General features: G+C 45.1%; 1 protein-coding gene across 11 annotated transcripts in view; it reads left to right on the top strand.

The window, feature by feature from the left end:
• PASD1 (PAS domain containing repressor 1) overlaps positions 1–27,670 on the top strand; it is a 97,262-nt gene that overhangs the window by 52,909 nt on the left and 16,683 nt on the right. For 7 of the 11 annotated variants that reach the window (XM_083797168.1, XM_083797165.1, XM_083797166.1 and 4 more), the window contains 8 exons: positions 18,894–18,985; positions 20,221–20,277; positions 21,679–21,833; positions 22,566–22,657; positions 24,510–24,599; positions 25,146–25,266; positions 26,305–26,418; positions 27,381–27,499. In XM_083797168.1, coding sequence (XP_083653294.1) covers positions 20,246–20,277; positions 21,679–21,833; positions 22,566–22,657; positions 24,510–24,599; positions 25,146–25,266; positions 26,305–26,418; positions 27,381–27,499 — 723 coding nt within the window. In that variant the 5' untranslated portion in view covers positions 18,894–18,985; positions 20,221–20,245. The other 4 variants (XM_083797167.1, XM_083797169.1, XM_083797171.1 and 1 more) reach the window with 4 other exon arrangements.

Genomic DNA, 27,670 nt, shown 5'->3' with positions numbered 1-27,670 from the left:
GGGGGGGGGGCTGCCGGCCGGGAAGGTGTTTGGGCGGGGGGCTGCCTTCTGAAAATACGGCGGAGGAAAAAGCTCCGACGCCAGCCTTGCGCCCGAGCGCTGGATGGGGAAGGCAGGGTGCGAAGTTAGCCCTCCCCCCGGGCTTGGGGCGGCGGGCGGCTTTAGGGACCGACTGCATGGCGAGCGGGGAACTGGGGGGGTCCCAAAGCCCCCCTCCGAAAGCCGAGCACGCCTCGAAGCCGAGCCCGGTGGTTCCCAGCTCCCGAGCCCCAGGTTGTGCTGCTGCGCGCCGCCGGTGCTGCTCGACACACGGAGATGGGGACGTGTGGCTGGAGTAGCCTCGTTTTTGGGGCAGAAGGACGGCTCGCCCCCGTCCTCGCTCTGCTGGCTTGCTGCTCCCCAGTCCCCACCAGTGCCACCCCCAGGGGGACTGGGAACTGGGAGCGGCAGCTCTGCGTGGCGCGGGTGGTCTTCGCGGCTCCTGCGAGTGCCGGGGGGAGCAGCGGATGGCTTCGGGAGGATGCGGTGTGACCCCCCCTTGTTCTGAACGTAGCACCACAGCGTGCACCGCTTTGTCTGGGAATTCGTTTAATTTGTGTAAACTTCCTAGGCTGCACTGCCTTGCTGTAGTTAGCCAGTAAAAAAAATGCATTTAGATTTTTGATTTGCTAGAAAATGTATTCAAAAAAAAAAAAGAGAGAGACTTTTCCTGTAACATGCTAAATCAGAGCAAATCAGCGTGCTGGTGATGGCAAATCAGCAGAGGAGCAGGGCACCCCGTGCACTGGCAGCCGTAGCGGCAGCGCTCGGGGCTCCGTGGCTGCCCAACTTCTGACACATGCGAGGAGAGCAGGCGCGGTGGTGAGGCCAGAAATGGGAGCTGGTGTGGACGGGAGGCATTGGTGTCTGTGGGGCTACCCGTGCTCGCTGCCGAGCCTTCACAATTTTTCTGGACGATGTAAGAGGAAAAATGTAAATTGCCATAGGAGTGGTTACTCGCTGCTCGTTTATTCTGTTCAATCAGAGAAATTAGTTGATCTAGGGGAGAAAGTAAAATTGGTTTGATTATTTTTTTTTATAAACTGCAAACTTCAGTGAAATTTGGCAGTAAGACCTGCGTTGGTTCCTGTTTTTTAGCCACTCAGTTTATGTCTGCATTGAATTATTTCACTGGTTTAAGGCACACATCAAGTACTCAAAAATAGCTCAGGGTTCAAAATTAAAATGAGGGAGTGAGCAGTTCATAATGAAAGTCTCATGGCGTTGGAAGCAACACTGGATTTCAGAGATGCTGATGTCAAACGCAACTTCTGCTCATTAGTAGTATCAGAAAATTGGTACAATGTCTTTACAGTTTGGATCTGGAGCTTGTCTATACACAGAAGTGGCATTGTTTTGCCCTAAATTACGCAACCGCCCAAGATTCACGTGTGGTGATACAAAGGTTTTAATGCCAACATGGCTCATTCCTTCGAGACTGGGGGAGCAAGCTGTGTGCCTGTACCAGGACACCTGATCTGGGCTCGTACCGGGATAGCAAGGGATTCTGGTGGAATAGTATGCCTTTAACCAAAGTGCTAAAGCATCTAAAAACCTAAATAGCATGGACCAGGCTTGGTTGGTGTTACTAAAATGCTGCGCTGGGGTATCCATTACACACCTCCTTTTCCCTCGTTTCCCTGCTATTTGTGGTTGTGTGCAAGGACTCTGGCAATGAGCCCTCCTGCCCCGTGGTAGCATGCCTGCAGCACCCTGCGGGGCTCGGTTTGTCACTCACGTCCCACCTGAGCTGGGGTTGCAGGCGAGCTCAAGGTGGTGGCGATGCCCTGCCAAGCGCCCCGTGCCCCGCTGAGCCTGCTGGCCGTGTCCGTGCTAGCCACAGACCCACCAGATTCAGTCAATGCGCACAGGGTGCGTGCAATTAATGAGAGAAGTCGACCTACTTGATTTTCCATTATTGGCTTTGGCCTTGTCTACACAGAGAGATTACACCAGTTTAGTTTAAGTCCATTTTTAAAGTGATTTGATTAACCTGGTGTGACCTCGCGTACAGACGTTCTTACTTGGGTTCATATGGACTTATTTTGGTTGAACCTGCCCTGAGTCAATTTACACAGAACTGAAATTAGCTGTGCCTAAACTGAAAGGAGAACTTGCGTCTCTGCGATATGACAACCTTCTCATGAAAGGAGGACCTTCTATAGAACCTGGCACAGAGTGAAATTCATGGAACCATAGTCGTTAATGTTGGAAAAGCCCTCCAAGATCATCTGGTCCAACCATCGCCCTACCACTGATATCACCCAATAATTATGACCCTAAGCACCAAAAAATTCCCAGCAAATCTGTAGGAGACTGGAAGCTATTCATAGCAAAGTTATTAAAAATAAATAAAAAAGAGCAAAACCTAACTATCTTAGCAAGACAACAGAAGGACTCCCAGTGATCCTGGTTGTGGGATGCCAAAAGCAGTGGCACCGGGCTGCTGCAACCATACGCCAGGCTTGCATGGCAAGGCTTGCAGCAAGGCTCTCCCGTGGCTCATCAGCTGCAGAGGAGGGGAAGTGTTTGTATCCTGTACACGGAGTCCCTACGCAGTCAAAAAATAAAAAAAGTGATGCAGGGAACTATAGGCGTGCTGGTTTGAATGCAATAGTACACGGTGTCTCATGACGTATTTTGTAGGAAAGAATAATTAGACATGGAAATAATGAGGAAGAAGGATAAATTGCAACAAGATTTTATCAAAAAATGGATTGTGCTAGACTAATCTAACATCTTTTTTATATAACAGATTTCTTAGGTGGGGTAGTGCAGGAATGTGATTTATGTGAAGCCAAGCATTTGATACCATGCCCCACAGGACAGTATTGCTTAAAAGGAAGATGGTGGTTCAATACGAGAGCTGAGAGGTGGAGAAGGAGCTGGCTAAGCAGAAGGTACAAGAGTTGCATCCAAATAAAGTTGTCTGATGGGAGATTGGCGTTGAAGGAGGGCCTTTGGGATGCAAAGCTCCTGGGGACCATTAGGATGGGGCCGCAGTGAGCTGGGGGAGCGCTGGGTGTGTGCCTGGCGGGACACGGGGCTGGGAGGTGGCCTCGGAGGGAGGAGGACTGGATTATCATATGAAAGGAATTTAGATGACTTTGTTGATTGGCGTGATAGAAATAAAATAACATTTAATAGTGCTGGGTGCAAAGTCATGCAAAGTTTTGCGCGTTGAGACCAACAACAAGAATTTCAAGTGTGAAATGGGCTCGTCGCTGGCAGGGACAGACAGCAGAGATGTGGAGGCACTGCGTGGCCCTGGGTGCCTGTGGGCAAGTGGTGGGATTTTATCGTTGGTTTTATCATTGTACAAGAGCTTTCTGTCGCTCGTGGTGTAGTCTGCTGGGGTATTGCAAAGCTCTGGACACCCCCATCAAGAAAATGTTAGATTAGAATGGCAGGAGGGCGAGAGATGTGATCACACAAATGGACTCTCTATTGAATGACGTGCGATTGAACACCTTAATTTGTTTAGCTCTGGCCAATTGAACAAATGAAGGGACAGGTTACAATAGGTCTTTTTACGCACAGCTGGGACTAAATGGCAAGAAGGAGGAAAAACTGTGTAAGTCAAAAGATAGCATCCACACGAGATTAAATTGTGTAAGTTGGTCATGAATAAATTTGAATGGGAAATTAGAAGGAAGCTTCCAACTACCTAAGGATTGAGGTTGGGTAATAGTCTTTCAATTAGGGTAGTTTTGAGATAGATCTTGATAATCTTATGAAAGAGATTATACAGTTAAATTAGAGAGTTCCTGGAGATAGGAAATTAAGTTTGCAGAATTAGCCCTTTGGTCTCCAGTATATCTGTATTTTTAATGCAAGGTTGAAAGGAGATTGGACCAGGTTTTGTTTGCACTGTTACATTAACCCCATGCATCAAGGCTTCTGCTATTTTCCTGGGAGCCATGGCAAGAGAGAGTTGTCCCCATTGCTGCAGAATCAGCCTTTTTTTTCCCCGCGTTTGCCTTCTCAAGCAGTAGACGTTGGCCACAGGTTGAGGTGTAAGGAAATTCTGCAGTGCGGAGGCTCCTTGTGGTGTTAGGCTGGCACGACTGCCTGCGGTGTTTTCTGGCGTGCTTCCTGGCTTAACCTGTTCGTCTGATTTTGGGGCAGAGAGGAGTTTTTCCTTCAGGTTGCGCCGTGAGTATCCACAGTGTACTTCATGGTATATTTTCCAGGATTGGTAGCTAATGTTGTTTAATGAACTTTGTGTGGTTGCAAGGATGTGCGGTCTGGGCAGTGATTTTTACCCACCCTGCTTTTCCGTGTTACAGTGCCGTTTCATCTTGTGTGCTAATGATGTGAACTGTAAGTTTGATGAAGGATGTGAGGACGTGTTCTGGGGCTCCTGATGGTTGAAGAGATGTTGTGAAGTCAGCACTAGAAGCGTTGTTTCCTGAGGTTGGAGAGCTGGTGTTCATGTCCCCACTGTTCCCTTTCTACCTGATATTCCTAAAATATGTTGCAAAGCTGGACCTAAAATCAGCCCTGCTCTGGTGCTGCTCAGAGAAAAATTCTGTAATTTGTGCAGAAAAACCTCTAGAATAAATAAGAGATTGCTGGCCTTTCGTGATAAGTCGGTAATTTTAGCAAGACAGTTTTGTTACAGGACAGTTGATGTATAATGTGCATCTTATTCCTTTTTCTTATTACAAGAAAGAGAGGAGGAAAAGGGGAAAAAAAAGACAGAAAGCAAGCAGGGAAGCAAGAAGGAAAACAGCTTGACTTAGCCTGAAGCAGAGATCACATACCTGATAAGCTGCCTGTTCAGAGAAATTGAAATATGGAAAAATGACAGTGCAGACGAGGATAATACCGAGGTGGTAGACAAGGAAGTGCGCTAACCAAACTCCGCGGAGCTGCTGAAACGCGTCGGATCATCTGACTGTGACTTGTATTCTCAGCAAACACGGTTGTATAATTGATTAATTTGTCGACATCTCTGTAGAGCACAGCACTATGGTAACTAAGAGGCTCGCTCACCATTTTCCCAGGGAGCCCTGAAAAGCGTATCTTTCCTTGGGAGGGCAGCAGGGAGGCAGGGCAAGACCTCGGATGTCCAGCTGGAGAGGACGGATGCACACACATGAGTGTATTTGGGCACACACTCATGGTTGGAAGCAGCCCCTGGCCAGGGCAGGAAGGTGAGCTTGGGGTGGTTAGCTGGTGACGGGCACTTTTGGGGCACCACGGAGGTGTCCTGGACTTGGCTTGCAGTATTTGTACCGGAGGTTACCCTCCGTGCTGTACTCATCCCATCTCCAGGCAGGGATTTAGGCAACCCCCTCCGATCCCCACGGCAGTGTAACACCTCACTTCTACACCTCTGTTTCCCCACAATTTGTGTTCCCTCTCCCAGATAAGCGACGTGCAAGTCAATGTCAGGCGCTTTGCTCTGTGGCAGGTGTAGACAGATGGGTTAATTGATTGACTAATAGCTGAATGCCAAGATATTTGCAGGTGTGTTTATTCTTGTTTACAAACTGCCCGAGCTCAAGCAAGATTTTCAAGTATGTAGCAACGGCAGGAATCATATCCATAAAAATGCTAATCTCCTCTCTTGCTTCATCCGTTCAGCCCACAAACACACGCACACACATATGCGTAAAAGAAATTAATAAGGTTTGTTTGTTCTCTTCTGGGCTCAGCCTACTTTAATCTTATTTTAACTCACAGCGCAGCGCGGCGCATTGCTTCAGGACAATAAAGTTTTGACCGTAAGCAGCATAATAAGTAAACCATTTTTTTGAGAAATAAATAAACAAAAGATGAGCTGATAACAGCTCCCGTTGACATTAATTATTTCGCATAGACACGGCAGCATTATAAGAAGACTTCCAAGTAATTCAGAGGATTTTTCTGAAAGGGATAAGCCAAACCCCTGGCCCTGCTGAAGGACCTCTCCCAGAGTATCAGCACAAGGAAAATAGATATCCCAGGGATATCAGCCTTGGGGTCTGGGCCACCGAAGGCTCTGCTGCCCAAGTTGCACGTATGTCTTCATGTCTTGAGGAGGATGCTGTGCGTTTGGTCCAGTTACAGCAAACCCAGCAATTAGGGAGGCTGTAAGAGCTGGGGAGGTTACACCCGCGCCGAGGAAGTTGGGTTGTGAACCTGTTTGTCCCGTCGCTGAGCGCAGCATACACGGCCACAGTTTACAGTAAATTAGAAATATTCGTGCTGATCAAAGTGTTTCTAATCACGTTTTATTAAGTGTGTGCATTAAGTGAGTCATGTGTGGCAAAAAGGTGGGACTTTGGTTGGCTTCGCTACTGCTGGGCATGTTAAGGAGGAATATCAACAGTTTGCTTTTCACTCAAACAGAATACTTGGAAAGGCTTCATTTTGGAGCAGGCTTTTAATGGAAGGGGCACAGTAGGAAGTGTTAACAAAACAAACTCTGTGTGCTAATCTTAACACCTACATCTTCTATTTAATCTTGCTTATTGCAGCAGGCTGAGCCTTGTCATTAGTGGAGACAATGAGTCAATGTAGAAAAAGCGAGTTCCTTTATTTTCTCCGCATCCGAAGCTCTGGGGTTGGCCTCCTGGATGGCAGTAGTGATTTGGAGCTGTGCAATTACAGAGGGAGTACACGTCGGCCCTTGGGGGCCAGTCCTGAGACTCTCCTTGCTCATTCTGCTGGAGTTGGGGCCTCCATGGATCCCAGTGCCTTCCTTACCTGGGGCATCTTCATGTCTCCTGGGACACGGTTCTTTTGCTGAAAATTCTGTTACGTGGGGAGATTGCGTGCAATTCTGTATTTCTGCTTTCTGGAAATTCTTTGGTTTGGAAGGAGAATGCCCCAGAAGAGTCTTTAGAGTAGGAGAGTGTGTGTGATTCTGCAATACTATCCATAAAGGGCAAAGATTCTTTGTCTAAAATGGGAGAAAAATAAGTGCAATGGACTAAAATTGTCACTAAACCACCTGGAAACAAGAAACGAGGCTGGATCAGAACTCCATCTTAGCCAGAGCACATGTTTTGAATCTGGAGCTGAATTCCTTATCATGGGTGTATTCATAAATGCAACTAGTAGAGCAACCGAGATCTAGAGTGTTGGATTGATTTGATGGTTGGTAATAGGCTGTTTTGACTAGAGCAGAATCTCTTCTTTCATTCAAGGGATGGATAAAGACTAACTCAAAAGAGGATGACAACTTCTGTGTTTTCAATTTTATATTTTTAAAGGAAAGCATATGAATATTAACAAGCTGGAATAGCATCTTTCTTAAAAGTTGTCCTTAGAGATAGTGTATTATATTAATGTGAATTTGATTGCACGGTAAGTAAAATTTTATAAATATAAATCATCATCTTCTTTCAAAAACTGTCACACCTTGGAAACTATTCTGGGATTTTCTAGTATAGTCCAGTTAGAATTGTTTGAGTAAAAGGAGGTATCATTGAAAAGTCAGATAATGAGCTGCTTTATGTAAAAGGCGTAGTGTCTATTTATGATATATAGAAGTCCTAAGAGAGATAAGTTGTCAGTTTAATCTTTTTTGGATTGTGTTTGAAATCTACTTTTTATGAGGCATTCCTGACTGTTCCAGAGCTTACTGCTCAGACAATTTCATGGACTTTGTTTCTCTTTGACTTACAGCTCTGCAGGGTCCTTTGCAGGCAAACACAGGCAAATTTTCTTCAGTTGTATTTATTTGGTTCCTTGACCTCGAAGTAAAATTTGTAGCGATGTAGGTGTTGCCAGACATTTTCTTCTGACCTGGTTGCTGCTGCCAGACCCGGCCGTTAGCACAAAATATGTACAGTACCAGCAGGAGCAGTCACACAAATCGTGGGGTTTGTCTTTGGCATCTTTGGCTCAGCACTGAGGAGCTCTGCAGTTGACTTGAGTCTCTGCAGTAACGAAGAGTGTGGAGTTTGGAGCCACTGCACTAAATGCTTCTTCTTCCTTCTTCGTAAGTTCTTGAGATAAATTTACTGTGGAAAAGAGGATTGCTGGATGAATTAAATTAGATTAACTAAACACTGTTTTTCTCCCTGTGTTTCTATCCGTGTCTTGGCTTTGAGAGTTTGCCCACAGAACAGCTATTTTTTTGAGCAAAAGCGTGGCATTTGCTTTTGTCTTTCCTGACATGAATGTCATGTTTTATTAGGGAATCATCTCAATCAGCTTTACTAGCAGTTGATTTTCCTCCCAGCCTTGCAACACTTGCAATATCTTCAATCAGAGAAGAGCCCTGGTGGGGAAGTGTTGTTGGAAGGAGGACATGCAACGCCGAAGTCTGGCAGAGCAGGATTGCTCTTCTGCATAGAGGAAGCAAACATCTGTGAGATATTAAAAACTTTTGACGGGGATGGGAAGATAATTCCCAAGATAATTCCACGTCAGGCATCGCTCTGGCTTCTGCCTCCTGCCAGGCTTCCTAAGCCCTAGGTCATAAGGTTAGAGGGAGCTGTGGGCTGGTTGTGTCATCCCTCACCTGTGGACGAGGACCTTCCCCACTGCAGCCCATCGCCACCAGAGCCGGATCACCTGTCGTCACCCTCCCATTAAGGATGACTGCTTCCAAAGCATTAGCATTCATGTCAGGACTAGATATGGATCAGCACAGGCTTAAATCATTGTCAGGAACAGATGTGAGATACCTAATCAGTTATTTCCTTAGGAAAATGAGTTTGATTGCATGAATAGTTGTAAATATTTCATTCAGCGGCTCAGCTACTACGGCAATGGTAAACAAGCTTCGGAGAGGCATTTTGTGGTACTGCACTTGATTTCTTATTCATCTACACTTCAGCGTAGAAGAAAGCAGCTTAGGTACTTTGGATTACTTTTTGTGACAGCGCGGCTGGCAACCAGGGGCTTGCTTGAAGAGAGACGAGCACGCTTAGCCCTAAAAACCACACCAGCTTCAGCCTGGTTGGTTTACAGCGTGCAGAATTTGCCCACACAGAACACAGAACTGGAAGAAATGTTCGTGTTAGGAAGGATGTAACACTAATTTCTGTGATCTTATAAGGAATTTTACTACTGACCTTTTGCAGCGGGCCTGGTGGGAGGAGGAGAAGGAAGGAGGAAGGTGTTTTTTCTATCTGCCTAATTGAATGTTTTCCCTGCTTGAGTTTTTGCTAAACCACTGGGAAGTTTGCTTGTGATTTATAGGAGACATACACAAAAGCAGTGCAGGAGAGAAAGAGGCTGCGAGTACAGATGATGTTTGCCTCTCCAACACGGTGTGAAATCCCGAGGAAACTGGGACTGCTAGCTAAAGGTCATGGACATTTTTAACTTCTGCTGCTGGCTTCGTGCTACTGCGTAAATGTTCGTCAGGGATTGTGCTGGCCTTGGTGGTGTAACGTAGTCAGATTATCGCAGGAACAAGCTCCCTTTCAACCCATATGTTTTGTGGGCATGTACGTTGCAGTATCTTTCATCAGCTGGTTTTAATGTTTATCTTCTGAGCCAGCCTAATTTTATGGTGTTAAATATAGTATGGATGCTGCTGGTATGTGGATACATGGTTTAAGGTGCTTTGGTCGCAAAAGCCCAGAGTAACAGATTTGTGTCTGTCCTACTTCTGGAAAGCACAAACAAATCCCACTGCCTGCACCCAGGAATTACACAGGTGGTTAAGACAAGAGGCATGTGTCAGCGGATCTTCGTTCTCCAGTGCTCTTTGCACTGTGTCTCAGGGGAGATGCCGTCTCACGCCTCAGCCTTTTCATCTGGCCAGGTCTCTTACCTGAGAGTTATCCTTCGAGAGGCATGGGCCCGTGCTTTTAACTTACTGGTTGTGTTGGAGTCCTGGTTGTGACTCACAGGATGAGGATTCTTAGTGTAAGATCATTGCAGATAAGAAGTAAAACTCATTTTTAAATGTTCTGTATGCTCACGCAGTTGTTGAGGGACACATCTTTTCCAGTTTTAGAGTTAAAAAAAAAAAAAGCTTCCAAGAGAATCCCCAAAGCGAAGGGGACATTCAGTCGTGCTGAGTCATATTTTGTTATTTTGGTTGATTATCCAGCCAGCCATGCAAATAAACTGCAAGGGAAAAAAAAAAAAGTGTGTGAATGTCTTATCTATGACAGAATGAGGACTTGGGTCTTTGTGCATAATATGTGTAACAATAATGACCCAGTATTAAGCTGCTCCAGTGGCTGTCATATTTGTAGTCTAAAAATGATAACGAAGTAATAAGAGAGAGAGACATGTTGATGTTTATCTTCTCTTTTCCTCTTTCAGAGCAAAAGTTTTGCTTTCTCATTACGTTTCCAGTGCAGATTTGCAGTACTGTGCAGAATGATGAATCTGATTGCAGTTAATTGTTTAAATATTCTTTTATTCCTGAAGCTTTCAGAACAAATAACATCTTTTGAGGAGCTAGTTGAGAAGCAACATGGGCAAGATATTGCAAAAGGGAATATTGGATGTGAAGTTAAAAGTGTCTCAGAGAAGAGAAAGAGAAGGTGTGGAGGTTGTTCTAAAGAAGGAAGGAAAACCAGCTATATTATTAACACTTCCAGTAACATAAGTGGCAGCAATTCTTCTTGAAAAAAAAAAAAGGGGTAAGCTTCAATAGTTCAAATCCATCCTTGGTGTAACTGCAATGGAATTACACTTGGATCAACAGCTTTGCTGGTTCATAAGTCTTATAGGGTTACTGAATGCAAATACTATAAATGAGCGTGACTTTGTCCAAAATGCATTTAATGACTGTATTTATCGTCTGTCTGTCTTCTTCATAGTAAACAAGAAGGAGAAGGTCTCGTAGCCACAGAAAATATTTTGCATCATGCTGTCTAACTGGGGCCATTATTAGCTATTCTCAGCTCAAAAGAGCCGTTCTTTAGGGTAGCTGAAGCACAAACATGCTTGGTCTTTGGGACCCCTTTGCAGCCATATTATATATTTGTAATGCAGGAAATAAAACACTGGATGGAAAATTACCACTTCAAGACAAGTGTGGGTTATTTCGGAGATTCTGAGCAATTAGGTGAATTTTCTCACAATAATGCTCACATCCAGTGCTTAATCATACACTTGAAACAAGTGGGCTCAGACCTTATGAAAAGTGTTTACTTGTTCGGCTTTAAGGCACAGGCCAAGAAATAACTTGATCGGATTAGTCGGGGTTGAATAGGAACAGCAGCAAATAGAATCAAACGAGTGTGAACGATGCTGCTGTGCTCTGCATTAGAAAAATATCTGCCAGCTGCCGTTGCAGAGCATAATCCCACAAGATGCTGACGCCTCCGGTTCCCATTGCCCGAGGAAGCCAGGGCAGGGCTCCTCGGGTGTGCGGTTCCCATTGCTCACCTGAGTCACACAGCTTTTTTTTTCTCTTAAATCCTTCTTTTCCCTCTTACATAAAAGCTGGTTCTTTTGTACCTCCTCTTTCTTGAAAGGCTCTTGACGCTTGCAGGGCCGGGGTGCGTGGCTGGTTATTCTCAGCTGCAAGATTACAGAGATGGCAGCAGTAAGGTCAGTGGGGCACGGACTCGGCTCAGCTGGAGAGCAGATGCGAGGAGATCATTTAAGGAAAGCAGCTGAAATTCCCGGAGCCAAATGAGGATAAGACAAATTTTGAAATGTAAGCGCTTTGTTTAAATTCCTTTTGACTTACATGCACGTTATACCTGGAACACTCCCGAATTAAACACACCGAGAGGGTAAAGAAGTTTTTCTTACGCTTGAACTTGGACGCGTGAAGCCAGAGATATAAAATGAGGTCAGTTAGCTCAGCTGCAGTGAATCCTTTGATATTCGTTTAATGGGTAAGTAGATAAAACTCTAAGTAAGCCTGCATGTAAGACTTTGAATTTTAACTACTAAAGCTCTTTATAATTTTCTCACAGGTCTTTCACATGGGGCAGTTGAACTGTTCAGACAGCTAGTGCTGCTCCACTTCTGCTGCAGGAGAATAAATGCTTCACTGCATGGCCCCGGGGCCCGTTCTCTCCTTTCTTCTGTCTCTGAACCAGAGCTGAGAGGTGGGCTGGTGCTGGGAAATGCCACCTTTTTGGCAGTGTTCAGGTTTGAGATTTGGGCTGAAGAGAGTTTTAACTCTGGATCAGCAGCTGAATTCTCCTCTGCTATGGGGAGGCTTTCAGTCTGGTTTAGACCTATCTCTAATGCTTTTGTCATAATATTTCCTTTTTTTTGAATAGCTTCCTTATGTATTGAGTTCCAGAAATTCCAGGCTGGTGATACACATGAGAAACAGATTGCAACAGAGAGCAGATTAAATTACTCAGGTCTAGGATTACGGAGGCAAAATGTGGTTGTTGTTTTTTTTTTTTTTCAAGTTGTTTTAAAAAGGGAGAAGAATCTTACCTTTTTTGATTTATCAGTAGAAATTTGGGATCAGATGAATCCTGAGCTGTCCTTCCACTAGTCACTCAGTGGCCACTTGAGGAAAAAATAATGAACTGTTGTTTTTTTCTCCCTCCTTCACTTGAAAATCAGTTCTTATCAGTGCTACATATTAAAGTGAGTTCTAAGACTCTAGTCTGATGCTTCAGGAAGCTTATTTTAGGAGGGAAGACTTGACTGAATGCCAGTAGACGGGGCTAATCGTCAGGACATCTGGATTCACTTCTTAACTCTGCTGCCTGACCTTGGGCCAACGATTTAGGTCAAACTTTTCCAAAATGTGCATTGTTTGTAGGTGCTTGTGCTGTGTTTCAGCGTTACTGAAAATTAGGCTGTAGCTGCACTTACCGTTTCAAATACAGCTTCCCAAAACTGGGACACTCAAAAAAAAGACAGAAGTGAAGTGTGTGCCCCTGTTTCCTCACTTGTACAACAGGGATAAGCGTGTTTATAGAGTCTGTCGAGACTTCCTGATGTAGAAGCAGTCGAGGAGAAGGCAGCAAGCTGCTTGCGAAGCATTGGAAAAGTTGACATTGTTCATAGAAAGCAAAGGAAAGCGAACAAGAACCAGACTCCCAAGACCTCCCACTACAGCAGCTGAAGGGCTCCCTGGTACAGAGGGCCCAGCAGATGTAAGGAAGCAGAGGAATGACAGAGTCAAGGATAGCTGGCTACCTGCAGGGTGTCTGTACATCATCCAGCTGCCTCGTGGTGCATTGCCCAGCAGCAGCAGGGCACCGGCTGAGTTTCCCTCTCTTGTTGGGGATGTAGCATTGTGCCAAGACAGGGCAATGCAGGAGTAACATGCCATGTGCCTTCAGGATGCTCTGATTTGTGTCATATACAGTCAATCTGTGCATGCCAGAAAGGCACGGACCGTACTAAATATCTGGTCACGTAGTGGAGAAGCACTGATAGTATTGGGCCTCTTTCATTAAATGAGGTCCAAATAGAGAGGTCTGGCACCACCTTGTTTGTTCTGCAGGCAGCTACCTGGGGACCCTGGGATGTGCTCGTCAGGGAGATGGCAATCAGTTCTTGCTTTCATCTCTGCTCATCCTGCAGGCTGTGAGGAGAAGGACTTTTAGCCAAGTCATGCAACCCGCTTATCTCTTTACCAGAGCAGAGCAGTTGGGAAGTATGGCCCTGGAACCACCAATGACCCACTGCTGATGCATTTGAAGGCTCCTCCTTTTACTGTGCAAGGCAAACAGCCCTCGGGCCTCACTTTTAGGTTTGCATTATGAGTTCAACCTCCAGCACAAGAAAACAAAGCACAAATCTCTTCATCTGTACCGTCCTTCAGCATCTGAAATGCATTTGATATACAAGCCTGAGAAAGAAGAAACCGAAAATAAATATATATATATATATTGTTTGAGCAGAAAAAGAGAACAGCTAAGGACATGGATGCTATTATTGCCTCCTTGAACAAACTGGTGGTTGATTGTTTAGCTTGACTAGATGGCTGATTTTCTTTATTGTGTAGTGATTACATTTATTCTGCACACAGGGCCTAAAAGTAGGTAGTTCAATGGCACGTAGACTTAGTTTGGGATGAGTTTCACCCATAGTAAATAGAACAGAAAAGGAAATGCAAGCAGGATTTCAGGGTAGCACAACCAAAACTTGTTGTCCATCTTGTTTAAGCTGCAGAATCAAATTATTTGTTTTGTTCACTTGTTTGCTTTTTAGCTTGTCGAGCTGCTTTTTTCAATGCTGAAATTTGTTGGGTTAACTTCCCACACACACAAATGCCATCTTTTGTGACTTGCCAGAGAAGTGGATATGATAGAAGGTGCCCTGAGGCACGAGACAGGGAGCCCTGCTTGCCTTCTTTCCACATTCACCAGCAGGAATGGTTGCTTAACGTTAAACCTCAGGAGACGAGCAGTGCTGCAGTCATCCTGAGTGTCACCTTTCCTTGGTAGAGATTGCTTTCAGGTTTTTTTGTAAATCATTCTGAACTAAAATGCGTGTTTGTATGTGTATGTCTATGCACCTCATGCATTGCCCTGTTGGGATCAGCCATAAGCAGAACCAGAGCTTTAAGAAAATTCCTATTTTCTGGAAATCTTGGAGAACGTTCTGTTCAAAAGGCTCCTGGTTGTGAGATTTCAATATTGCTGCCTTCTCTTTGTCTCTATGTGCCTTTCCTGGAAATAGTCACATGCGAACACACGTCTCGATTTCTGCTAAAGGATTTTTTGTGAACAACTGCCTTTGCTGCTATGCCACGCGAGAGAAAACTGTATGTTATTGTTGGGGGATTATTTGGCTCTAAATATTAGACTGAGCATCCAGGTCCAGAAATACCGTGTCTGAATGAGCCAGGTGTGTTAAAAATTTATTTATGGGTTAGATACATCTTCATCATTTCATAGTACCACACATTTACTGGAAGGGTAGTTCCTGTGGTAACTGGCTACAAATAAACACAGGTATTTGTCCAAGACTGCAGGAGTATTATTTGCATGCTCATTTTTCTCCTCCCCTGCGTGTGCCAGTGGAGTTGTGTTTTTGTACTGGTAGGGTTGTGAATCAGCAGTCCTGCCTTTTGCCATCTTTTGAGAATTTTAAGAGGCTATTAGACAAATTGATAGAGTTAATTAAATACATGCCCTTCTTGTTACAGAAGCCCTAGAGACATTTAAAATAATCTCCTCCAATGTTGCATCTTTAGCCTGCAAGGCTTAGTAAATTGCTGGAACAGAACAAAGTTGGCCAGCTATTTTCTCCAGAATCTGACAAAAATCCTAGAGAACAAAATGTTCCAGTAATCATCTTTTCTTTTCAAGCGTCTGTTAGTGTTTTTTAATCTTTCTCCCCTTTCCTTTTGTTAGAAAACAGCATACCCTAGTTAAAAATAAATAAATAAAGACACACAACCAAAAAAAAAGAAAACCCACAGCAGCATTGTTCCTCCCTTTATCTTTCATTTCATTTTGGTGCTGAATCACAGTGTTCTGATACAGCCTCTTTTATGGCATAATTGTTTTGTATAATCCATTTTCTTTGGGCACCTCTTAGCTTCTCTCTGAAGCTGTTACTGCTGTAATGAATGTAGTCATAAATCTGTCACAGGTAACAAGCTAAATTTAGAGCTCAATAAACCAGGAGGGGGATGCTGCAGCTAAGCGAGCGCATTGAGATGCTCCTCTTACAGCAGTGCCAGAAAAGGTCCGCTTCTGACAGATGAACAAGAGGAGGACACAGAATTTTGGATACTCTCATCAATTCACCACCATTATTACCCTGTTCCAGCTGCTGCAGAGATGCTGCACGAAAATACAGGCAGGGGTGGGAAACAGAAGTAAGCGGTGGAGATCCAGGGATTGGGAGAATCCTTACGGCATGTAAAACAGCCGGAAAGGTTCAGAGGCACTGTTTGGTTTTTCCAAATGTCATTTACATTAGCATCTTATAATTGAATCAGTAGCACTTCACTGAAAAGGTTAAATTCTGCCTTTTAAAAATTAAATCTGCTGTTTAGCTGTCAAGCGCAGTCATGCCCTCCTGTTGCCTCTGGAAGAATGAAACATTGCCATATTGACATATAAATCGTACTGCTGGAGAACGCGTTAACTCTCTTATTTACGGCTATGTTGTGCTGCATCTTGTAATTGAGAGCTCTCTGCTGAATTCATTGCATGTAAAATCTGTGGAAATTATTAGCATGGCGCATTTCCATAATTAAAGTATTTCCTACAGTATAGATTTGAAGACTCCCGAACTGCCATGCATTACGCAAGTGCAAAATGCTACAAAAAATTAAATACAAAGTTTTTGTGCATAGGAAATATTTTTAAGTAGATGACTTGAAATAGTTGGAAAAAACAATCAAATTAGCTGGGTTCAGGGCTGTTTTTAGGTGACTGATGAAAACTTTATTTGCTGCTGATCGCAAAGAAATTAGAGCAGTAGACTCACAGAGTGAGCTTTACCTTGTCATCAGTGACATAGCCAAATAATTAAAATTAACACTATATTGAAGCAGTCATAGGAACTGTTGGTTTCAGGGGATAATTCTTTCTAATATGTTACGCCATTAAGAGTTACCCTCAAAGTAACATGAATGTTTTGATGTTTTACAGCAATCCAATACATAAACATTATCTTTAGTCAAAATATTGCAGTTCAATATTGCAAGTTCAACTTCAGGATAGCTCCTGAAGTCAAACAGTTCGGCAAAACAAAGAGTTAAAAAAAATTCCCTCTCCCATTCCCTCTTCAGTAAAAATTGTGCCAGAATATTGCGGAAAGGATGAAACAGCAGTTTAACTTTTAGATGTGTATCTGAGAAGTCCATTGTCTTGTTAAGGCTGTCAGACTCCATTGCCCTTTCTGTAACCCTAGAAACAACTTTAATACAGTGATGTTTGAAAAGTCTAAAATGTAACTTGCCTTTAAAGTGCTTTTAGTGTTGTTTGAGATGCCTCGTGCAAGGGAAGAACAAATCTTTTCTTGCTACAGAGGGCATTAAGCAATGATGGATGTGCATTTCGTGGTGGGAACACTGACCATCACCAGTTGGAGGTGGGGTGGAAAAAGATGCTGGCAGCATTCACAGGTGTCCTCTCTCCTCACCTGCCCGCAGAGTTCAGGAGTTCTTCTCTCCGTGTATTGCAGGAGAGGATTTTCAGGAGGCAATAAATAAATTTTGATCCCTCTGGTTAATACAGTTAAGGTCAAAGAGATTCTATCTGGAGCTGTTTAAAATACTCTTAACATGCAGACATACTTCTGTCAATAGTGCTAAGTGCCTTGTCTTGCCGAGGAGTGTATACAACCCTTATGAAACTATTCTTAAGTATTCTGGTTACTATATTTAGCCCTGGCTTATAACAAGACAAAAAGCACTTAGCTAAATGTAGTCCTGAAGTGCTTAATCCGGTTAAGAATATTCTGTCCTTAGGTGTCTTCTGCTAAGACTTTTTATAGCTCACCATCCTGCTGCATCATGCAAAAAGCTTCTCCGTGGGATCGGGCCTGTGACTTCTTTTATGGCCTTTTATTCTGTCTGAGCCTCCAAGTCTGGTGCTGACCGCGGGCATCGCTCGCATTCACCGGGGTGTCCCCAGGACAGGCCCGGGAAGCCTCGTCACCCCAGCAGCTCACAGCAGCCGTGCTGTGGCAGGATGCCACAGCTACTGCTGGAGACGGGGCAATTGGGACTGCCTTTCCTAATTTAGGCTTGGTGAGCAATGACTGGACGTTGTTAATGTCCAGTAAAAAGCCTCCGGTGGTTAGACAGGTGATGGGCAAGGCAATGGGAAGGTTTCTGTGCAAAGCTTTGCACTCAAAACTCATGAATAATCCTTTTATTTGGCTGAATTTTTACATACTTAGGCCTGTATGTGAAAAATGTTTTCCGAAAAGTTTTAATAGATTTGTTTGTGTGGTTCCAAGTACTTTTTTGGAATCTAACCCACTGCTTTAAAAAGAATATTCTTTATATCTCCGTGTCTCAGAAATTGTTGAGTTAAGCAAAACTTGGGTGTGGGCCATCCTTCTGAAGGAGAAACGACGACGTAATTTTTGAAAAGAAGCAGCACTGCCGGTGAGAAGCAGTGACTAAGATAAGAACTTCAGTTCCAATGTAGGTCACTGGGATAACAAACAAGATCACACGCTCCTTTTGAACTAGGATAAAAGCTTGTAATTTGACCAGCGTATGACTGCTGTGAGAGCAGCAGCCTAGCAGGTCCCCCGTACCTAAACCTGTTACGTAGGTGGTGTTTGCAGCAGGGACACCAGTCCTTGCGTAAGGTTTTCCCTGGAAGTTCGTGTTCTGAGCTGAAATTGCCGACTTAATCCCAGCTGCACTTTTTACTGAAGTGCTTAGGGCTGAAACACATGAAGCCTTTTATATAGCTGCATGTTTATGTGTTACTCTGGTACTTCTGTTGTGTCAGGAGCTTCAGTCCTCTTCCAGGTAACTTCAGTGTTGCAGTTTATAACCACGGCATTACAGTTTATCCGATCCAGGTTTTTCAAGCAGGTGGACTGACATAATCTCACATGGGTGCAGTGAGCAAGAATTCGGCCTGTTGTCCCATTTCGCCTGCCCTGCAGAGCACTCTCCCTGTACCACCGGATGGGCTCTGTGTTGGCCACAAGCACCAGATAGATCAGCGTTGGTGAATGGCAGGTGTACTCGCAGGTTCTCATTGCACACATGCCAGCTGTACCGTCAGGTGTTGGAAGGACTCCGATCAATCCTCAGTGGCCCCACACTAGTCGGGCCATTCTTCCACACTATCAGGCCCTGTGCTTTTCTGGCCATGAGAGGTCAGCTGGGCCTGCTTCTGTGGCAGCAGGTGGTGCACACAGATCCAGGAGTCCCAGACGTGTCCCAGTATCCCTGGCTGCTCCCCAGTTACACCCGACCACCTTTCTAACTGGTGACCCCTGACCTTTTCGGCTTGAAGCAATTGCTGCTCCTGAGGCTAAGTCTCGTTTGCAACTGTGTTTTAACTGGGTTTTGCATTTCCTTCCAGGATTAATTTTTCTCCGTCTCTATTTACATGGTGATAAGAAGTGCTGATCCCACTCCGTCAGTCTGGACTGATGAATCTGAGCGATAGAACAGGTAACGGCTAATTGGGCTTCCAGGGACTCAGGCAGGGAGAACCACCCCCTCCCTGTGGAGTACATCCACATTTTGGGACTGGAGAAATCATACAGAAATCATACAAATCGTACGCTGCCCAAGTCCCCTGCAGGGAGAGGAATCCTTGCTCCAGAGCAGGGGAGGGAGGGGGAATTTTTGTTGCTTTTTCTGTGAGCAGCATCTTTGACATCCTCTCAGCTGTGGGTGGTTTTATTTCATTTGGAGTTACCGACCTGAGAGCAAATCACCAGTGAAGAGGTCACCCTCATCGTGATGGATTTTATATCATTGCATGGGGCTTGAGAGTACCATGTCCTTACAGGGAATTGTGGCCAACTGTTCTCCTCACCTGTGCTGCAGAAGCAGTTAGTGTACAATAAAGACAGCAGCCCACAATGACTGCTGACAGACAGACCCCAGGGAAGCCAGGTCACGTTCCCTTCCTTTCGGTGGTTAATGCCAGTGGAGGAACAGTTTTGACTTGCAGCCTTGGGTATGAATCCCCACAGTAGGATGCAGGTGGGATGATGTGGTGGGAGTCCACCAGTGCAAGCATCGGTCGCTGGCTGCAGGGCATTTCAGGTGAGCCTGTCTCATATCGTTCCTCGAATCTCCTGACCGTACCCTGCTGTTGCCTAATACTAATCCTGTGGGGGATCAGCATACCTTCCTCCTGTGCCCTTGCGCTGGGACAGAAATCTCAGATGCTCTTTAAGCATTGCAATGAATTCCAGCAGCCTAGCTGACTCCCCAAAGCAGGACCAGGTACTGTGCTGCCTGGCACAGACTTCGAACTGAGATCAGCTCTCATGTTTGCAGAGGAGACGCTGGTTCCTGTGCAGAAATCAATGCCTTGGTAGGGTTCCCCATCCCTGGTGTTCCCCTGGCTGCATCACGTGCTGGCTGGGCTTGATTGTGGCTGGGGCTGTTTTCACAGAGGGGACTGCAGAGGCAGGCTGGGGGCTGCTGACTCTTTCCCAGTACAATTACAGTTATTGTAGATGTATGTTTGGGCATATGGCAAAGGTTTCACTTCTCAAGCCTCAGTAGGTGACAGAACAAGCAAGAAACTATGTAATCGAGTGGAGGCTGGGTCAGGGATGATAGAAGCATCCAGGAGGTCATAGGGTACAAACCAGTAAGCTCCATGTTCTGACAGCCTCAACGAGATCAGGCAATATGACTCAGTAAGTACTTCTGTCCTTTCCTTCCAGAGCCCTGTGTCGTGTAAACGAACTGATGGATGAAGATGAGAAGGACAGGGCAAAGAGGTATGAAGGGATGCACGGAGAGCTGAGCTTGCAAGCTCTTCCAGGGGAGAACTGCAAATGCTGTGTTGTCTGATGGTTGTAAAAGTAGTCGGGACACTGATGTCAGAGGCAAAATCCTGCAGTTTTCAGGCTGTGTACAGCAGACCACATAAAATGCAATTTTGTCACCATTTTCAAGCTCCTCATGGTGTATTTGACCACCCCTACGATGGGTTAATCAGCTCGGTGCTCCTTAGATTACATTCCTTTACCCTCAGAATCTCATGTTATCCCTTGGCTATTTATCATGCTGATGCAGTACCCCAGTCTGTGATTTTATTGACCTCACGCAGTGCTGCCCACCTGGGTTCCCCATGAGACTTAGAGGGCAGTCCTGCCTTAGCACAGGTAGGAAGGAGCTGGTCTTCCTTCAGAGGAGCTTGGTTCAGCTGTGATTACTCATTGTACATTAGTGCCAAAACAGAGAGGGCTGGGAACGGAAATGCTGGATATGAGAACCTCCAAATGAGAACCTCCAAATGCCAACCTGAAAGTGAATGGAAATCCTTTCTGCATACCACACTCGGGCTGGATTACAGGGCCGATGTATCATCATGAATACACTTGTAAAGAAAATTAATTACTACTGGAAGAGGTTGTATGAAAATAGTGTTATCTCAGATAGGAGCATTGGAAAGAACATTTTGGAAGAAACTGAATGGATTTGCTTTCTCCTTTATTGTTTTTAATGGAGGGGAAAACCCTAATAAACCATTCTTTAATTGTATTAATGCGAGCTGGAAACGAGTCTGTGGTTTCCGCAGCCAGACTCTTAACGTACCCAGTTTCATATATCATGCTGCTGCCACACCAGATTTTCAAACCCAGATATGAGAGCGTGTGCTTGACTTTGTTCTGCAATCAAATTATCTCTGCGCAGCGTTCTCTGGGAATGAGCTACGTCTGCAGGTACAAATTCAAGAACAAGGCATCCTTCTCATTTTGACCTTTATATGCGTGCATAGTAGCTGCAAAACAGAACTGGGCAAAAAGTCAGTGTGTGATGCCTTGAGTATTGTACTGGAGAAATTTTATCCATAGCACCTTTGTGAAGCCATCACTGGTTTTGAAACAATGAGAACTGCTGCTGAAATGTGCGTAAGGATGCAGTCTTGCTCAAATGCATATAAATCCGATTTGTTACCTGCAGGCATTCCTTGCTGACAGTGAGTTCAGTCCTGCTGCAGGGCTTAAAGCACCAACACTTACTCCCAAGCCTAATTTTAAAGAAATGAGCAGTCCCAGCAGAATTCAGATTCTTGTATTTAAAGTGTTTTGCTGGGATAGGGCCACTTGCCCCTCCTTGGGTCGAGCTGCAGACCCTTCGTTTTACTTAGTGCCATTCATGTTTCTGTCATCCAGGGCATCACGCAACAAATCTGAAAAGAAGAGGAGAGACCAGTTTAATGTCCTCATTAAAGAGCTTTGCACAATGCTGCAGGGCCACGGCCACCCTCTCAAGATGGACAAGTCCACCATACTGCAGAGGACCATCGACTTCTTACAGAAACAGAAAGGTACTGAGGGTGCCCCTTTACCCTCGGAGGCACTGGCTCTGCAGCTGACCAGCAGCCAGTTGCTGCTCAGAAGATGAAAACTATTTTTCCCAAGCATCTAAAAACCCCGTATTGGACATGAATTTAAGTGAGGGTCAGATTAAGGCACAGCAGTTGGCCTCAACAGATGGGCTAGGCTTGAATGCAGTGACATCGCTGCATTTGCCTCACCGACCTCCACATACCTTGGCATGCTTTGTGTGCTCTCAAGCAGAGCAGGAAGGAGGACCTGAGGAACAGCATACGCCACAAAAGCCTGGGGAAGAGGATTTCTGCCCCCTCTTCCCAGGTCTGCTGGGCTAGGATCTGGATGGGTGCAGCCCCTCAGGCTGCCTACAAGCTCCTGCCTTACTGCAGTGGCTGCAGAGCCAGCCCCAGTCTGCTGTCAGTGGTGCTCTGAGGCTAGCCCAGAGCATTGGAAAGAACATTTTGGAAGAAATTGTTTTCTTCAATTTTGAAGGTTTCCTTCTAACTACCCAAAATGTCTCCTCTTTTTTTTTTTCTCTTGATTTCTAATGCATTTCTATCATGATGGCGTGGAAATTGAGTGTTACATATAATAAGGCTTTGTATGGAGAATGATCTGAGGATGATTCCTCTGAAAGCCTCTTAAAAGAAATCGTGTTACTTGAAAATGAAAAAAAGTCCCAATGAATGTGAGTCATGTTGCTTTTTTGATGTTTTCTCTGTAAGAAATCACAGCACAGACAGAAGCCTGTGAGATTAGACAAGACTGGAAGCCTTCATTTCTTAGCAACGAGGAGTTCACCCAGTTGATGTTAGAGGTAAGAAGAAATTAAAGCTGCATAGATTAGTGAAAAGTAATCGGTTCAGTGGAGTAGTTCAGACATACAGTTCCTTTCACCTGTGGGTCCCAGTGTTAATGATTTCTGCTTTGCTGGTACATATAATCCAAACCTGACAGAGACCAGTGTTGTGCTAAATGCTTTGCAGACACAGAATTAGGAATATGACTGCTTCCCCTTAAAGGTAAACAGCTTTTAATTTAGGCATGAAGCCCAATTTGGCCCAGATTTGGCCAGGTGAGAGAGGAGAAACAGAACTGCCCTTCTCAGACCAGCTGCTAGAGCAAAAACTGGAAAGGACCTGAGCAAAGCAGAGCAGCTCCCATCCTCCCACATCCCATTAGCAAGGCTTTGCTGCCTTTGCTGCCACTAGCTGTGCAGGGCTGTACCTGTGCTGTACTGCCTCGTCTTTTACTTCGGTTGCTTTTATGTGTGCTCAGATCAGCCCTGATCCTGTCACCTATAAAACGACGAGCCGATCTAGAAACACCCCACAAGCCTACATTTTTCCTTTCTTAAGGATGCTGCTTGGGTTCTGTACTGCTTTCTCCTCCGGCGAGGACATCTCCTACCCTGCGTAGGCAGCCGCTGCTCTTTGCCCCACCAAAACTAGGGTGTATGCTGGGCTGAGCTGGGAGGTGCTGCAGTGTCTTAGTTACTCCTTTTCATCAGGATGTCATGACTCACCTCCCTGGAAAAGTCTGTTCATTCTTTCTGGGAATTTTTCTTACCAAACAAGCTAGTTTGTTCCAGCTGAATCAAAACAAATTTCTCCCTTACAAGTGGCCGGGGAGAGCCCTTCAATAGCTGTTGGTTTGCTGGACTATGTTTGACCATTGAGCAGTTTACTTAAAATCAGTGGTTTTACCCAGAGAGGGCTTATTATTAGCAAAGGCAGGGACTCAGACAGTGAGGTAGGGAATAGCTGGCTGTGGGGAAAGATGCTGGATGCTCCCTCTGCGCAGCATCTTTAGCTGCCTGCAAGCTGAGCTGCGGAGCAGCCTAATGATGTCGTTAGAAGAGCTGGCTTTGTACACGGTGCTGGCCAGGCGTCAGACCTCCTAGATCTTCTAAGTGTTACAGAAGAATAGGAACAGACTGAATCAATGGTACAAGAAGATGTTGTGAAGAACAGGGAGAGAGCTCTCAAAGAAGAAAGCACGTGCAGTGATTTAGAAGGCACAGAGAACATAGACTCCGGGCCAGGAACCATTGTGAAAAGGAAAGGGAACACAAACTTTGAAAAGAAAGGGAAAACAAACTTTCAAATTGTTGTGTCAGTTGCCTAGCAAATGAGTGCTTTAAGCAAGATAAATAACGCTTCAGATCTTGTCCTCATGAGCCATAAAATGATTTTAAAAAAATGTATTATTTTATTCGCCTGTCTCTGTTTATCCATCCATCCATTCATCCATTCATCCATAATGCTGGGTTTGCCATGATGATATCTAACATTTCCTTACACACGGAACTGGTTAACTGTTGTGCAATTCAGAACACATAATGAAGTGACTGAAGTCACTAGGATTGTGTGGGTGTAGAAAATTTAACCACCACCGTCTTGCTTCACATTAAATAAGTACTCACTGAGTGCAAAATACAAGTCAATTTAATATTAATGAGCAAATAAGAGTGTAAGAAGAATGCTGAATTAGACACCATGTGTTATTTTTATTTTTCTACATTAAACCGTCATTGCCATAATTGATTCATGTTGGTTTTAGACTGTTACAGTCATCACCACTGAGTAAACTAGCCTATTGTATTGTAGTTTATGTCGTTCCCATGCATAATTCTTTTCTTTTTCCTTCGGTCTGCCTTTTGTCATTAGGCATTAGATGGCTTTCTCATCGCACTTACCACTGATGGGATTATTATTTATGTATCCGACAGTGTCTCCTCTCTGCTCGGACACTTACCGGTAAGTTCTGACACCACAATGCCTTGCAGAATCGCTTCCCTGCCTTAGCACAGCCCCGTCACTGCAGAGATGGGGCTTGGGTTTGTCCAGCCAAATGTTCGTGAAATCTGTATGTGATGAAGCTCTTCTCAGATGATTTAAAGGGGATTTCAGGACTAAATACATGCTCTCCTAATGCCATTGGGTTTTTCGACTTTGAGCCCATGGTCTTTAGTAGCAAAAATGTTAGTTTTCCATGAGAATTTCTAGACATCAGGTCGTTTTTGATATAGAAGCTTCTGCTGGCCCCTCGAAACCAGTTTTTGTTTTTATCTGGTGCAAAGTGAGAGCCATGCTATGTGAGGGCAAATTGGAACCTGAATGTCCTAACCTGGCTGAATGTCCTAGTGTGCAAAGAAACAGAGATCCACCTGCAGATCAACTCAGCTTCCTTGTGTTAAGCATCTGTGCTAGCAAGGCAGCATCTGTGCTCCACTGTAGGATGAAAACGTGTATGGTTGTGTCAGGCTGTGCTGTGGAACATGACAAAGCATTCTTTTGCATCAGTCAGATTTGGTGGACCAAAATATATTAAACTTTCTGCCTGAGCGGGAACAGAGCGAGGTGTACAAGCTCCTTTCTCCACACGTGCTCATGACAGATCCTGTTGCAGCTGATTTTCTCAACGGTAAGCTCTTTGCTTGTCTGTCGATCAAGGAAATTTGCCAAAGGCAAGCAGCTCCCAGGGGCAGCCTGCACCAGGCCCTCCAGCTATTTAATTCTCCTGCCTGCTGCTGCTTTTGGCCTCTGTTCATATTTCTGGGTTTGGATGCAGCCCATCCAGTGTTCCTACTTGCTCCCAGTACTTGATTTGGACAGGCTGTATTTTACTGTTTGCTTTGGGTCACAGGACAGGGTGGAGTTGCCCTCCTTAGATACTTTTCTCAGGGTAGGACTGAGCCTGTGAAAGGGGTGAGGGGTTTGGGGGAAGAGCTTGGGTAGGAGAAATCCCAAAGGGTTTTGGGAAATCCCAAAACTTTCCTTCGTCTGTCATTCTCCCCAGACTGTGTCCCCACACTAGAACTGGTGGCCGTGTCTTCCTTACAGCCACGTGCTGCAACCCCCTCCTTCTAGCAGCCCCCCCGTTCCCTGGTGGGTTCGCTGTGGCCACCAGAGCTCACCTCCCTCCCTGCAGCCCCATAAGCATGCACAGGACCTGAGCACCCCTTGTGCTGGTTTCCCTGAAGCCGAAGAGCCCGTGGTCTGACCCATGGAGTTCAGACCTGGGGCAGAAAACTGAGCAAGAGCTTGGCATGGTGCCCTCCACAGCTAGCAGGAAGACTTAGGGTGACTCCAGCGCCCTTTGCTCTGCATCCCGCGGAGCGGTGCCAAAGCAGAGTGTTTCACGTGAAATCCTGCACGCGATGAAGGCAGGGGCAAACACCGACTTTGAGCTCGCCAGGGCTTCAGCCCTGTTGAAGCAGGGCAACTGTAAAGCTGTGGGAGAAGGGGTGGTCATAGGCATCCTAAAGCAGAACCAGCTGATCATTGCTCCTGCTAGTTATGGGTTTACTTACAGGGATCGGGAGCATCTCAGCAAAGGGCACTGAGATGCCAAAGCAACAGGGTGGATATAAAACCTGGACAGACTGAATATGTTGAATCTATGTGCTACCATGCAGGCTGCCAATAATGTGTATGTCTCACTCTCTTTCTCTCTTTTCAGTGGAAAAGCAAATAGAGTTTTGCTGCCATTTAGCAAGAGGCAGCTTAGATCCAAATGAACCCCTGACGTATGAATATGTGAAATTTGTAGTGGATTTTAAATATTTTACTCATGGTGAGTTACCTCTACAGCCTGCCGTTACCTCTCAGCCTCTCTCCTTTAAATTGTCTGTTTTTCCGTAGCCTTGTTTCAGCTGAAAATGCTGTAATCAGCAGGGGTGGAGTGTGCTGTGGATATGTTAGCAAGATTTTTTTTCACATAAAAGCTCTGGGGAGTCTGTTGGTCAGAGGAGTGACACCAGACTGATCTTCGCTCCATTTGACTCCCTCCATGACTTGATTGTGAAGCAGCCTACGTATTCGATTAACCAGCAAAATATGCTATTCTGTTTCACTTGTGGCAATTGAGTGACACTTTTTAAAGATGAAATGGTTTGAGAAACTTGTAAAATCCTGGATCTTGCAAGTGTTGGGCTGCAGAAAGGTGCTATTTCCTGGAAATAACATAAAAAGGGAGAAACTTCTGGATTTGATGTGAACAATTTCCTTGGGAAAATACTTCAGCCTTTTGTTCACCACATCTTCTAACATCCAGTTGTGACTTCCTTTGTGTTGAGAAAAAAGATTCAGGGCAGAATAAAGGTACCAAGAGTTCTTTCTGTAATCCTCTTGATCTTCAATTTGTGATTTTTAAAGTGACGCTTGTAAAACATACACTGGGAAAAAAAGATCATGCAAATCCCTCTACTTTTCAAAGTCAGCTGAAGTTCAGTGACTTTGCATCAGTTTTCCATCCTCCCTAAGGACATGCTAGCAAGGAGGCTGTAGCTGCGTGCTGGGAGCAATCAGAGCTGTCTTACGAGGCTTCCCTGCAAGCCAGGGGTGGGCGGCTGCAGCTCTGTAACTCGGAGCCTAACGGATCGTGCTTTAAATAACATCAGTGTCTATCAGTGTGGCATCGCGGTGTGGGTCGGAGGAATTTGTTGCTTGGGTTTCATCAGTCGTCGTGCCTGTCCTAACATGAAAAGAAAGGTCTCCTTCCTCTTCGTCTTAAATAAATTGTCTGGTTGTGTCTAGTGCCTACACCCTCCTGTAATGGCTTTGAGTCAGCTATTGCACGAGCTTTCAGGTCAGCCACAGAGGAGCAGATATGCCTCGTAGCGACTGTTCGTCTCGTCACACCACAGTTCTTAAAGGTGAGAGCTCTCCCACTGCCTTTTCCCTTTTGTACCAGAGCCAACCCATGCTCAGCTGGAGCTGCTGCTGTACCACGAGCTGTGCTCGGTGCCCTCGCACGAGCAGCCATGTCACAGCAGCCTCTCACAGTACATGCAGCAGTGCAAACTGCCTTGTGCTCAGGGCTTGTA

Source organism: Anser anser, assembly GCF_964211835.1.
Source record: "Anser anser genome assembly, chromosome: 13".
In the NCBI taxonomy this organism is placed as follows: domain Eukaryota; kingdom Metazoa; phylum Chordata; class Aves; order Anseriformes; family Anatidae; genus Anser; species Anser anser.
This window is presented reverse-complemented; position numbering and strand designations above follow the sequence as displayed.